Source organism: Astatotilapia calliptera, chromosome 2 (assembly GCF_964374335.1).
Source record: "Astatotilapia calliptera chromosome 2, fAstCal68.1, whole genome shotgun sequence".
Classification (NCBI taxonomy): Eukaryota; Metazoa; Chordata; class Actinopteri; order Cichliformes; family Cichlidae; genus Astatotilapia; species Astatotilapia calliptera.
In genome coordinates, this window is record NC_137423.1 from 37,916,335 (window position 1) to 37,931,114 (window position 14,780).

A 14,780-nucleotide genomic window follows, 5' to 3' on the forward strand; every position below is an offset into this window, starting at 1 on the left:
TCCAAACGCTTACTCCCACCTGAAGTAGGCAGGCGGATCTGTCTAGCACTGGAAGACTGGCTGCTGTCTACATGGACTAACTCCTGACCCCCCCCCCCGCTGCAAGTCATGTGCTTTTAGGTTGTAAGATGTGAAGATTTATGTGCTTTCTGTGCTGAGGTGTTTTTTTCTGTTCTCAAACTGCTCTCCCCGAGGAGCTCAGTCTGCGAGGATATCTTTTTTCTCCTCCTCTTTCCTCGTGTGTATTTCCATTGTTTTTTTCGTACCTCCCCTACCTGTCTTCCCAGTGTTATGTTTGTGTATTCCATGTATGGTCAGAAAGGGTGCTCATGATGACACCGGATTGTCTGGTAGCCTTTTAAACAATTTCCCTCGGGATAAATAAAGTATTGTTACTCTATCTATCTATCTATCTATCTATCTATCTATCTATCTATCTATCTATCTATCTATCTATCTATCTATCTATCTATCTATCTATCTATCTATCTATCTATCTATCTATCAATCAATCAATCATGTGACTTGAAGTAGTTTGTTTAGCCTTAAATTTGCTATTTAGCTTGTAAAAGTGGCTTTCAATCTGTCATTTTCCCACTTATATTGTAAAAATTAGTAAACTTTAGTTCCATGTTATAAATGGTTTCACTTGCTATCTTTAGTTAAGTTACCAACAGAAATACTGCTGAGCACTCTCTAAATCAATTCACTGCACTTAAGCCAGAGCCACTGAATGGCACTGAGTCAAGCTAACTGAAACCTAGCACTGGGAATTTCCCAACTCTTGTAATAATTTAAAATAAAATCGTGATAAAATAAAAATAAAATCTTTATAACATTTCATGCAGTTCATGACTGAAAAACAGCATTGTGCTGGTTAAAAATAAGGACAGGGAAGTAAGTCTGATTTAAGAAAAAGAAAGGAAAATGTGAAGTAGGTATGGAAGTCCATTCCTGCCAAGAAAAGTATACAAGGAGGCGAAACACATGAAAATACTAACTTTTTTATATGGATTCATGATCAGTGTTTAACTGAATTCCAAATCAACTGTCCAAAAACCAGATTAGTATTTAAGAGATTAATATTTAATATTTCTTTTATTTCTCAGTAGATATGTGTATATGTTTATACACATATCCATATAAAGCAAAAAATGACCAAAGATTACACTATTTGGTTCTAGCTTTTTGGTTTGTATAATTGTACAGTTACAGACTTTTTATTTTAGATTGCTGCTACAAAATATACAATTTGAAGACATTAAATTAGGATAATTAGGGTAGATCACTATTATCTGTCAGAGAGAAGTGGGTCTCTAATCGGGTCCGGGGGACAAGGGATCTGTAAAAAAATTTGTTAAATTGCGCTAGATCATTAAAAAGTGTATTTTACAGATTGGGGACCATTTGATTCAATAACAAAAGCATATTTTATCCAGTAATTGCTACCATATTATGGAGGAACAGGAGGAACTGATATGATTGTGACTCACTGCAACAATGAAATCACTTGCTAGTTTATTAGCCTGGTAGCTAGCAGGTGTGGGAAGATTTTCGAATGCTGTGGCAGAACCAGCCAAATCGATATTTTGATTATAGGAGGTTTTGTGTCACTGGACCCAAAGAATTTGAGAACCACTTGTCTATGGGATTAATTTAAAAACCATTAGCACATTATTATTATCAAAATAACCAGAAATTATAGGTACGTCTGATCAACGTATATATTTTTCTTTTACAAAATCCATCCACCCCAACTTGCTCAGAATGACAGCGCTACAGTTTTTGTGGAACTGTGAACACACATGACACAAGAAGCACATTGACAAATCTTTGTTGGCAAGGTTCACATGTTATTGTAGCAACCGTTCAACATCCCCTTTTGTTATAGGAAATGTCAGCACACAGTTGTCTGGGTACTTGTTTCCCATCGCGGTTCTCCCACTGACAAGTGTTATTGGAAATATGGAGTGGAACTTGATGATGTCTGCCACAGAGTCAAACATCTGAGGAAAAATAAAGGGAATTAGAGTAAATATAGTGCGATTGAGGGTTCTTAATGAAACATTTTCTGAAATGTGTTCACTCACATCATTTGAACGATATCCTGTGCCCAATGCGTACTTTTTTGTGCTCTCGACAAACCGAATTTTGACATTGTAAACCTTCTTCTCATGATACACAACCAATACCAAGGGTTCAAAGTTGCTGTTGGTGGAGCAGTCTCGTACCAAAAATGCACCATCCTAATGGGAGGAGTTACAGAAAGAAAAGAATACTCCTGTTAAACTGTGCTTTTGGTGTGTTGTTTTTACACTTTCAACTGATATAGATCCAAATAACTATGTTTAACATCTGCCCAAGCTTAAGACATGTTCAGTTATATTTTTATATTTAGAGTCCTTATTCATATACCTTGTTCACCAGGTGCAAGGCGTGCTCAGCATCTGCTCGATTACATGTCCCGATGTACCAATCTTCCTCACAGGTCTACCAGAAAAGTTCATTGATCAGTGGATTCAAAGCTAGTTAATATCACGTTGTGATGGATATCATTCTTGATTACAGGATTAGTTTGGGTTAATTATGGATAGTTGTGAAAAATTAGATACACCTCCACTGTTTCCATAGGAATTAAAGGGGTAATTAGCAGCCAGGTGATGCCAATACACTTGATTACCTGATCATCAGCACATGTGATCATCTCTAAAACACAGAAGCTTTGGCATTTTGCTGGAAATGATTATTCAGGTGTTTGTTTACACAATACTACAGTTTTCCCAGGAGTGGATTCCCCCAAGAAATTCACCCTAAGGTCAAACTGTACATTGCTAGGTGCTACAAAATAAGTGAAAAATACCCAAGAGCTACATCTTAGACTCTACAGGCCTCAGTTAACATGCTGAACCTTAAAGCTCTTGAATGTACAATTAGAAAAAGAATGAACATGTTTGGCTTTTTTGAAAGGGTTACCAGTAGAAAGCTACTTCTTTCTGAAGAAACGTAGTAGCATGGCTGCAAGTCTGCAAAGTTGCATCTTAACAAACCACAACATCTCAGGAACAGTCTCCTTTGGACTGATGAGACCAAAGTGGAGATATTTGGCGTGGCGAGGTGTAATTTCTTGGCTCAGCTGCTGGAGGGAAAGGTGGAGCAAAGTGGTTGAGGAGAAGTGCCAGCTGAAGAGAATAGTGCATCTGCTAATTAAGCTCTCCTACTGAATAATAGGTGTTAAAAACTGTGTCTATGCAATACTGAAGTGACTCATAGTAGCAAAGATACTTGCTGCTGCCACATGCTAAACATAGCATGTCAGTGCAAACACCTCTTACCAACTGGTGGTGGAGGTATGATGGCTGGGTCTTGTTTTGCAGACACAGGACCTGTGCAGTTGATCATAAACTCCGCTGCATACCAAAGTACTCTTAAGTGAAGTCTATGGCCATCTGTCCAACAGCTAAAGCATGACTGAAACTGGATCATGCAACCGGGAAAATCATCCCAAGTACAGCAGCAAATCTACAACGAATGACCCAGTCAAAGTCCAGACCTCAACCTGATTGAAATAGATGGTGGGACCCTAAGAAAGCTGCACATGAACAAATGCCTGCAAACCTCAATGAACTGAAGCAATGTTGTAAAGAAGAGTGGGCCAAAATCCCTCCACAATGACACAAGGGACTGGTAAAGTCCTTTAAAGTCATTCTTGAATCCTGAATCACTTAACCTTTCAAATGTCTTTTTTAGAGTTCTATGAAAATTTTAAGTTTGGAAAGAAAAGCGTCTGGACTTCTTTAAGTTTCCTTGAAGACGTTTCCCCTCTCATCCAAGAAGCTTCTGCAGTTCTAAGAGCAGTTGGTGGAGAGTCCCTGATTTTAAGCCCTATGGGAGTGTCCCCAAGAGGGTCATGGACCCCCTCTTGATCCTCTACCGAATCACACGAGCCAAGGTGTGAAAGTGGGTGTGGGTCACAATCAGCCAAGGTTTCAGGTGAACCCACTGTCAAACCTATCCGCACACTGTCATGTGATTTACTGAGGTTAAATGGCCCAGGATGTGAGTGGGTGTTAAGGTGTCTGGGGAGGGAACTCAAAACTGGATTATAGATGTCAGTTGGTGTCGTAAGCCACCTTCTCTGTTCAAAGATGGTCGCTCACAGTGGACATAGATGCTTCTTTCACTCCTCTTTCAAACCGTCTGTCTTCTCTGTCCAAAATGTGAACATTGGCGTCCTTGAAACAATGACCTTTGTCCTTTAGATGCATGCGAGTTGTGTCCCGTGGAGGTGGCTCTTCCATGTTGTGAACCCATTGGGCTAGTTTTCACAGTGGGTTCACCTGAAACCTTGGCTGATTGTGACTCACACACACTTTCACACCTTGGCTTCATGTGATTAGGTAGAGGATCCATAGGGGGCACATGACCCTCTTGGGGACACTCCCATAGGGCTGGGAATCTGGGACTATCCACCAACTGCTCTTAGAACTGAAGAAGCTTCTTGGATGAGAGGGGGAAAGTCTCTTAAAGAAGTCCAGACGCTTCTTTCCAAGCTCCTTAGAGTACGATGACCTGGATGACTGAGAACCTTTACAGACATACTTCAACAAAAACTTTCTTTTTCACATGACTGTAGCAGCACATGTACCTGTTGAGGTTTTTCCATTGGGACAAAGTCGTGCTGGTCAAAGTCTTCTTTTGTCTGAGGCCATTCATGGTGATGGCGTTTTGATGGGACCCTTTCTTTAAGTAGATGTCAGGGGGGACTTATTAAGTCAGTAACTGTATAATGACTGATAATGACGAGCTCAAAGATACTTACCTAGACTTTGATGGGTCCTAAATAAAAGACAGAAAAGATGCATGTAAATAAGACATTTAAAAAAGCATCTTGAGAAGCCTGAAAATATAAAGTCAGACCTTCTTTCTAAGTGAGACTCCAAATCCAGTGAATGCCTGTAACTGCCAGGTGTAAGACTTTCAGAACTGAGTGGACCTAAAAATAAAAACCCTTTATGTGTTAATACAGTTGTAAACAATTATTGGTAACGCTTTATCACAAGAGGCTGTGATTTTTATCTTACCTTTCATATGTGAACTAAACTCTGCCTGTTAAAAGTATAAAAAGAGAGTTAAACGGCAATGCTTGGTGAAATTTGTAGAATAAAATCAAATGTATATATGAATAAGGAAAGCATGTTTATTTTACAGTATTTCTCATAGGACTTAGTTTGTTAAGAGATGGTGAATAAAACGCAAACAACACCTTCTAATAGGTTCAGCATTTTCAGCTACTTACATTTCTAGTGGTCCCGTGCTCTCTGCTGAAATCAAATGACATTAAATAACATGTCAGAAGAGCCTCCAGCATTTTCTGTGATAATCTTTCCAACCAGCAGATGGTGTCATCGCTACACTGTACAAACTGTGGGGTGTTGTTTTTGCTTTACACCATTATTGCAGGGAAAACGTCACACTGGGTTATCGTCAACTCCAGCAAATTAAAACCACAGGGAACTGGGACAAGTGTCAGGTTCTATATATAAAATAAAACAGTACTCACTCTCTCCTGCAACCTTGCTGTGGAGCCTTTCCAGACAAGACATTGACCAACTCCAGGGTAAAAGGTGACGGTGATTGCAAACTCCTGCAGGAACAAAGAATCAAACAGTAAGTGCGTCCATAAGGCAGATAAATACAACAATGAGTAACTTAAACAATAATTTAGCAAATTACCTTTGTGAGTGCTGTAATGTTAGAAAGAGAAAAAGTTGGTCACCTTTTTAATAGTTTGTCAGCATTACAATTTATTGAAAGATAAAAAAGCAAACAAACAGTAGTACAGTAAACTGTATTGTTTGGCACGTGAAGTTACCTGGTCTCCTTTTGGCACCGGTGGGATCCTCCTATCTGTAACTACACCACGTGAATATACAATATGAGATTTAAACTGTGACCCAGAAAGGCAAAACAATTTCAGTCAGCTGAGATGTTACCTGTTTTCATCTTTTGTCGGCCAGGCTTCAGATCTCTATTTATCACAGGTGCTGTGTTTCAAACACAGAAGACAAAGGTGAAAAAGTTCTTCTTCTGGGACAGAATCAGCTTTTACTCAGTTTACAGAAAACATTACAGTACATTTAACTAAAGACAACCAGCATCCTTCAATTAATCTGTAATAATCAGCTTTAGTATTAGAGGATGCCAAATCTACTGAGATCAGAAGCTGTAAATCTATGAGAAAAAAGTATTTTATGTTAAGCTGCATTAAATTAAACAGAAAAAAAGAGTCGCCAAAGACTGCACATCACTAGAGGCTGAATATTTCTCACCACACCATGCATGGATGAGAGGTATATCTAGATCCTGCTTAGTTAAAAAATATTCTTAAGAATTTCAAGACAATGTCTCCCATTTTTGAAATGTTGATTAATTTTAAATGTTTGCCCTTCCCAGTGGTGCAGTCACCTCTATGCCGCCCTCTGTGCCATCTCTGGTAAACTTTTCATGTCAACCTATCCATTCGTTTCTGAGCATTACCACAAACAATACAACAAAAAGACATACAGACTGATGAAATGAACTACATAACTTCATGTTATCTGGTTGAGTTAAAAACTAGCTGAATATCGACAGCTACCACTAAATCCCCAAGTTGTTTAGGTGGAGTTGACTTTCCTACTTTGTCAGTCAAGTGTAAAACACAACTTCAGATTTCTTTTGAAGTACTTTCTTTTCATTCTTCTTTGATTTTAAGCGACAATTAGAGCTAGTATTTGCTTCACTATGTTCATTAGCTAGTCGCTGCCCACTCTGGCAGTGCAAAGGTGCAAGGGCAGGCAGCAACTAATTAATGAAGTTAGTTGCATCATATGGGTTTTCAGCATGAGTAATGCCGTCTAAGTGACTCTGTGCTTTGATGAGCAGCAACCAAGAAGAGAGAAATTATTAAGCCATTGCAAAGACTAAGTTACCTTCAATATTTATCCAATGTTTTCTCATTTTCATTGATCATATTTGCCAGCACAAGCTGCTGTTACCAGGCAAAGTATGGATGTGCGCGATTATGTAATTAAGTTATTTTAACTGTTAATTAACTGTGATTTAATAGTTTTGTTTTTCAAGGTAAACAAAGATGTCTCTGATTTGAATTTCACTGTTACTGTTCAGTATCTTTACCACAATAATCACTCAATTTTAAATGCGTTGTAGGTTTACCTGTTGAAAATGGTGTTTCTCTGGATGGACATCTTGGGAGGATGTTTGAGTTTCCCTGATTGATTGAAGAGCACAACGAAATGTGGAGTACGGTCAGTAAGGTAGTTGCATTCAAATTGTATATTCATTAATGAAGACCAAAAAAGAAACCTTACAGGGGAGAGTGATGAAAGGTTGTGAGCTGATGATGACCTTGGGAGATCCCTGTCTTAAGAGCCAAAGAAACACTCTCATCAATGACTGTGATGATAGTACTTTAAGAAGTTCCAGTGTAAGCTGACAGTTTAAACACCCTGTGAGTTTGTATCATTCCTGTAAGTCGGTCGATGTCGGTCCCAGTAGTGCACTGCAGCAGCAGACTGTATTGATTACAGAGGGAGAATGCTCCAAGTGTGAACAAATTTAAAAGCCACATTCACTATAAAGTTGTAGACATGCAGCTGTGAGGCCCCTGGCTGCGGGCCACATCCAAGCAGGAGAGTAAAGCGAGCTTGTTCGCACTGCACATTTCCCTCTCTTCCCCCTCAGCTGCTGGATAATTGTAATCTCCCGCAGTCTGACTCAGCCAACAGATGGCCCTGGAGACCCACTGGCAGATCATGCTCACTCAGCATGAGCTCTTTCTCAGATCCAGGCTGCTTTCATTCTCACCACAGTTTGTGGTAGATCTGTTTTTTCCCCTGCACCTCATTCAGCTTCATTCTAATTACATTCATGAGAGCATTTCTGTGTAGGAAGGTAAAATAGACTCAGTGTCCCTGTGTCAAGTACAAATAGTACTTTAAGTCAAGTTTGAAGAAGTTTGGGAATTATTAAAATCATTTTAGTGGTTTTAGATTAAGATAACTGCTTAACAATTCATTTAATAATTACTTGTGGACGTATGTCCTTAATCCACTGTATATGTATACATTTAAGAAATAATGAAAAAAGGAAATAATAAAACACTATTAAACATAATAATAATAATAATCACTAAGTTCCTCTTACTTTCATGTTTTAATGTGCTTTATTAGGACCAAATAAACAACTTTTCTCAGTGGTCTCATTAAAGACGCTTTAAATACATTTTCAACTCATGAAATTAAAATCAAGCTATAGCTGAGGTAGTAGCAGTACTAGATGTTAGTATGAACAAAACTAACATTAAAATAGAAATGAAAGACTTTCTTTCTACCTGCATACTCTTGGTCATCATTTATGGGCCTCGCAGGAAGAATGCGTACACTAAGCACTTCTTCCTGGTTATCCACCACGTCGTACTCTGGTTCCTCTACGTCGTTAGCATATCTTTGAGTTCTGTTCCTTTCTGCTCTGCTGCGATCCTGTGAAAAGAAAATTGCAGCTTCTTTAGAGTGGGAAATGACACTGGCCTGCTGTTATTATTGCCATTATTTTTGTTTTTTGTTGTAGTTTTTTTAACTTGCCTTTTCTTGCCCTCAACATCAGTATAAAGTAACATATTCTGAGCAGGCAACTCTTTGCAGTTTCGATGCACATACAGTACACTAAGCACAGGAAGCAACTATGGTGATATAACCCGCTGCTTGTCCCCCAGGGATTTCCTCATTTACAATTACACAGGCACCAAAGCCAACACATCATAGAAAAAGAGGTGATAGCTTGTGACACAGTGTTAAAAATCAGCAGCGTCTATTTCTGGGAGTTAATGACATATGACACAAAGTGCATTGTGACCATGTTTGGTATTTTGTTCCTGCTGTTGCAAATTTGGAAAGATGGGTGAGATTACGGTGAATACACAGTTAACGGGTGCATTGATCGTGCCGAATCAAACCTGCTCCTCTCCTTTAGTTAAAAACCTCCACGTCAGAACTCCTTTGCTTTTAATGAGGAGAAGTCAAGACTGACTTTTCCACAAGGAAATTGATGTTTGTGTCCAGCAGGTGCAGTGTCACCATTAGACATTTGTGCACCACCCAACCTGAATATTTTGTGGAAACCATGTGTCCATGTTTTCTGTCTCTAATGATGCACCCTGAGACTTTATTTTAAAAATACTGGGCTGGAAATTTATTTTTTAATTCCCCATTTATTAAACTAATCTATCTAAACTACCTGACTAACGCAGTCTTAATGAGAAAATTAAATTGCAAGCAATCCTTAATCGACATTTAAACCAAATAAAAAAAAAGTAACAGTATAGGTTTTTAAACAGATATTAGTCCTCCTCAGCTAAAAACACTTTTATGAAAAGAAAACATTTGAGATATGCAACATTAGATTTTACTTCAGGTCTGTTACACATTTTTGTAGTTTGCTGTAGTTCATGATACAATGTTCAAAATAGTTTTTCAGAATATGATTGAACTATAATGTTTTTGTTGTAGAAATCAACTCTAACTCGACATTTTCAGTCTTTGAATCATCATATAGATCATAGAGTTCAATAGAGTTCAATAGAGTTATCCAGATGAATGAGAAAAGAACAAAAACATATGTTTAGGTTTTTAAGTTAAGATCAGATTTCGTCCCTTTCTGATGTACATGCAAGCCGTTTCCTCTTTCCAGAGGACTTTGGTCATTACGTTTGAGTGTTAGCACTTTGCGCCATGCAACGTTGTTCTGCTCTGCACTTCTGAGAAGCATCGTGAACCTAAGCGCTTAGGAAAGTACAGAAGAAGCTTTCCTCTAAACACAGAGCATTTCCTTGTAATACCTTGGTGCTGACATTACATAGTAATCGCCCAAACAATACGTTTACCTAGAATATATAACAACTATTTTAATTTCTTTAAACCTCTTATGTTTTTAAATGATAGACGTATAATGTATTAATTCATTAACAAGTATTATTAATAGTAACCAACACATGTCAGCAGAGTGCATGTAAACTTATGAGAAAATTATTGTATAATTGGTGACACTAATATAAAATATTTCACAATTTCAGTTTAGAAATGATATTACTAAATCACAGAGAACAATCCTTGTCGCCTACAATGTGTTGTTTTTACAATGCACTAACAATGACAGAGCAGAATCTCACTTCAGTCATTTCTGTGCTAAAAGGTAATTACACAGGGGGCTGCAGACTCCCAGCGTATCCCCTGGGAACATTCATGTGGAACCAGCAGCGAAACGCTGTGGATACGGCCGCCATAACTCACCATTATCACAGCAGACTCATGGCTGTTCCCTCTCTCTGCAGCTAACGAGGGGGTGAAACAAAAATGAAAAACATCATTAGTTGGGTGTTCAGCAAAAGAATGTGGCCTTCCAATACAGTTTGTCCTTGGACTTTTCTTACTCAACAGTTACACATGCAGAGGAATGAGGTCATTATATACAACAAAACAGAGCCGTTTGTGGCCTCCTGCTGCTGTCACTTGGAGCCATGATGTTTTCTTTCGGGTGTGAATTATATTTTTAACATAACAGAAACTGTTCAGCAATTTTTTTTAACACTTTTTAAAAAAATGTTAACTCAATCCATCCATCCATTGAAGGTTGATCATTTGACATTTGACATTACCACCTAGGGGTGGGGGAAAAAATCGATACTGTGTAGTATCGTGATATTTTGTTTGCTAATGATGTATCGATACAGGGACAGCAGAAATCGATATTTTGTTACAAAAAAGGTTTTTGTGCTCTGACTTCAGAGCATGTTGATCCTTTTTCTGAGCAAGAATCCTGACATTCCTTCACTGTCCAAATGTGTTTAACTTGTTTTTGGCAGCAATAAACATGACAGTTTACTTATTTTAATTTAAGACATGTTTTATTTTAATTAAGTTTAAAACTTTTTTATTTAACGCAAAATTATGTATTGTTTTAATTTACTTTCAAATTCTTCAGTTGCTGAAGGGGCTGCATGGTTTTCATATTGCATAGTTCAGAATAGCTGTAATTGTACCAGATGGTTGCATTCAGTTCAGTTGGACTAGACTGTAATACAAACCGTTCAGTTTGTCAACAATAAAACTGAAATGAGAGAAAGACTGAGTGTGAGACTTTGATATTAGATAAAATGAATATTGATAAAGTTTACCTTTATGTACAGAATCTGAATATCGCAAAATATTTTTTAAAATTGCAATAATACCGTATCGTGCGTTATGTATTGTGATAATATCGTATCGTGGGATGTATGGTGATTCCCACCTCCATTATCACCTGGCTTTGGAGTTTGTTCTTCAAATGGAAGGACTGATGATGCCAAAAAGCAAAAAGCAAAAAACAAACAATCAAACAAACAAAAACAAAAACAAAAAACCAAGCAAAACAAAAATACCAGAACTATTCAATTATTCTTATCTTATGTTAAGCACGCTGAGTTTACATGTAACAAAGTGTCATTGAAATTAACACTGACGAGTTTTTCTTGGTCATAGCTGAATTATGGTCAACAGTTCTGACCCCCCCCCAACACCCAAAAATCTAAGAAACAAACAAAAAAACTTGTATTAGTTAAAATTCATGACGATGATCAAGTTTGCTAATGATTATATTTGACTTTTTAAATATAATTGTTCACATATTAACATTATTCCTACTTAAAATGAGGTTCTGCAGGATTTGAAGGAAGAGACGTGACCTGGTTTAGATTTATGGAGGTGCTTATGGAGGTAACTCATATTAATAACTGAGGACACTCAGTTTATAACTTTTCTAGACCAGCGTCAGTGCTACACACTCTTGCCTTCACTCTTGGCTCAATCATACAGATGAGTTTACCTAAACTTCAGTGATGACTGTTTTATATAACTTTCTTTTCTAAAAGGTTCGGTCAAGTGTCATCAGCATAATGAGCAATAAGGCTGTATTGGCGGATTATGGGAGGCAGAGGAAACGTGATATTAGATTTTGGTTAAATACGCAAAGTAATTAGCATCCCGAACAAGTTGTAGATCACCCAAATAAGACCAGATCAAACACGATCAAACGTGAGCCTTCCCTGCAACTCGGTAATATCACTGCATGTGTCTAAAAGTATCTCTCTGTATGGTCAAGATAATGTTGCTGATTTTTACAATTTTGTTTACAGTTTTGTCTTAAAAATCTAACAATTAATTCATGAAAAATCCATAAAATTTAAACTCACAACCGTATACAATGTCAGAATTTAATCCATGAATAATTTAACCGGTCAACACTCCTTACCCCAAACATGCTGGTGCTGGTGTATTTTGAATCAAATAAACTTAATATACGTTAAATCTGATTAACTTTACACTGTTTGAAATACACTGTATTTCAAATGGTTAACACATCACTAGCGAGAGTATGTCCAAAGTAAAAGTCTTACTTCTTCTGTAATTTAGAGGCACATACTTGTTGAATCACAATGTGCCACAGACGGTTTTCTCATTAACACTTCAATAATTAGGTGCTCCAGAGGTTTCAGTCTTTCTTAATGCCAAAAAACGGGGGTTAAAGTGAATAAAAGTGAGCAGATTTTACGTGGTCCACAAGTTCGTGAATATCACAAAGGTGGCTGTGAAATCGTTTTAAATTTGATCACATTAGATCACTCAGATCAAATGAACTGAAATCCAATCTCACAGTGAAACAGCTGAAGGGCACAAAGACAGTTGTTATGCTTTTGCATTAGCACGCTGCACTGAGACAGACTCGTGCAGTCACAGTTCCTTCACTTGTGTAATTTTCAAATTTTAACCTCCTAGGACCTGCGTCCACATATGTGGACATCACATTTTGGGATATTTAGACCAAAATACTAAATTTTTACTCTACAAGGGCCTGACATCCACTTACGAGGACATTATTCTGCTACCGTTCTATCAAAATTGTGAACGAATATCCTCAGATGTGGCTCTCATTTTTCCTAAAAACAAAAATAAGGTAAAAATAAAAAAATCTGGTAATTCTTTGTGTTTACATTCATCGTGTCCCAATCAGCCCAAATATCAAAGAGAAATTAAAAATGCTGCCGTGGAAGAGTTCGGGTCTTAGGAGGTTAAAAATATTCCATGAATTTTAAAATCCTGTTTTCAAAAAGGGCACAAAGAGGAAAAGAACCACATCCTCACGAGTTATCCACCAGTCTTTGATTGACAGCTTTTGATAGTTTTCTTTGGCCATGAAGGAAAACAAAACAGAAAGCAGGAAGGAAACCTGCCCAAAATAGGATTTAGGACATTTCAGCAATTTGAGGGATTGTGAAAATGCCAGCTGACATTAGAGGCTACCGACTCAAGAAGCAGCAAACTCAGTATTGGATTTGGCACTGTGGTCTAACACTCTGTGGGGCTGCCTGACTGCTTTGCAGAGCTTACTGGGCCACGGGAAGTGGGGTGGGGCGAGACATATGAAAAAGGAGATTAGATACATGGAGCTAGCATCTGAGGTTAAGCAGTTAGTCTGGAAAATAAACTTGTGCCCCATGGAAATTGGGTGCAGAGGATTGTGGCAACTCAAACCACCAGACTACTTAAGGATTTGTGACCTGGCTTTGCTACGGAGATCAAGAACGTATCAACTGCAGAGAGCGAGAATAAGCTCAGTGTGAGGAAGCGCCATCAACAAATTATGATGATTATCATTAAAAGTTATTTCCCTCTGTTGACACACGTTAATCGATTTGTATCGATTTGCAGGTAGTTAGAAGCAAGTAGATTGGTTCGCTCTTTGTGCATCTTTTATCAAACTCACTTAGCACACTTGACTTTTTAGGTTGTGCAATAAAAGCGCTCGTTGACAGTTTTCATTTTATGACTGTAATTTGGTTACGCAGTGTGAAATATTTCAATTTTGCTCTGTGTTATTATTTTTGTGAATCAAAATTAGAGGCACCTTATATTTCTAACATACATATATATGTATTTTTAGAATTGACCATAATTAACTTGACACGGTTTCAATCACACTTCAGTTTTAGGAAGTTCAATGTTCATAATAAATAATAATAAAACGACTTTTTAATCAAATTTAAACCAACTGAAATCTTGTTCTTGAATTTTAATCAAAGTGAGTTTCTCATCTTTTGCAGCAGCTCTTGCCTTTTAAAGACCCCCTTTCCTATTCACACATTTTCATCTATTTTTAGCACAGAGAAACATCTGCGCTTTGTTCTTTTGTAGCATTTACACACTCACAAATGCAGAATTTCAACATTCAACTCAAAGTGAACCCACCTTTTCTGAAGATTATACAGCAAGCACACCTTCATCAGTAAGTGACCAGCAGTTTTGTGCTTCTTTGGTTTGTGTATGGTTATAGAGAGAAAGTGTCTGCAGTATGTCTTCCTTCCCGGTGTATGCGCAGAGACACTGAGGTTGCATCAAGTCTCTAAGTCTCAGAGTTAAGCAGCCCACTGTAACCTAAAATAACTTCCTGTGTGGTGAGTAACTGGCCTATAACTCAAGGTCTTCTCTGTTTTAGACAATAAAATGGTTCTTTGCAGACAGTTTCTACTTGTGCATCTGTGCCCTGACTTTACTGACACTAAATTGTCAATTCAGAAAATGAACAAAATATTTTGCAGACGCATCCTTTCAAACACGAGTCTTCGTTTAAGTTTCTTTATTACTTCTGTGGCAACTTTTAGCTCTGTGCGAATTATTTCCTGTGTTGTTTCG

The 14,780-nt window shown here is 37.7% G+C and overlaps 1 protein-coding gene across 2 annotated transcripts; it reads right to left on the reverse strand.

Moving 5' to 3' along the window:
• Positions 1-984: 984 nt before the first annotated feature.
• Positions 985-14,480, reverse strand: LOC113008916 (cytokine-dependent hematopoietic cell linker). Of its 2 annotated transcripts, none has more exons than XM_026146869.2 (17): positions 14,337-14,480; positions 10,347-10,387; positions 8,393-8,540; positions 7,371-7,423; positions 7,216-7,270; positions 5,994-6,044; positions 5,873-5,913; positions 5,734-5,744; positions 5,561-5,644; positions 5,297-5,318; positions 5,082-5,106; positions 4,918-4,993; positions 4,820-4,836; positions 4,646-4,740; positions 2,416-2,490; positions 2,091-2,246; positions 985-2,006 (listed from the first exon to the last, which is right to left on the reverse strand). In XM_026146869.2, the coding sequence occupies exons 2-17, from the start codon at positions 10,347-10,349 to the stop codon at positions 1,854-1,856; spliced, it is 1,065 nt and encodes a 354-aa protein (XP_026002654.1). In that variant the 5' UTR covers positions 10,350-10,387; positions 14,337-14,480; the 3' UTR covers positions 985-1,853. The 2 variants fall into 2 exon arrangements, with proteins under 2 accessions (XP_026002654.1, XP_026002636.1); XM_026146851.2 differs by having other exon boundaries at positions 5,297-5,321.
• Between the last annotated feature and the right edge of the window lie 300 nt (positions 14,481-14,780).

What these genes read in the sequence shown, in the direction of transcription:
- LOC113008916 (XM_026146851.2), bottom strand. An exon ending in TGATGACCAAGAGTATGCAG is followed by an intron (nt 7,424 to 8,392) that starts GTAGAAAGAAAG and finishes TTGGCTCTTAAG; the next exon opens with ACAGGGATCTCCCAAGGTCA. An exon ending in AGCACGGGACCACTAGAAAT is followed by an intron (nt 5,107 to 5,296) that starts GTAAGTAGCTGA and finishes TACTTTTAACAG; the next exon opens with GCAGAGTTTAGTTCACATAT.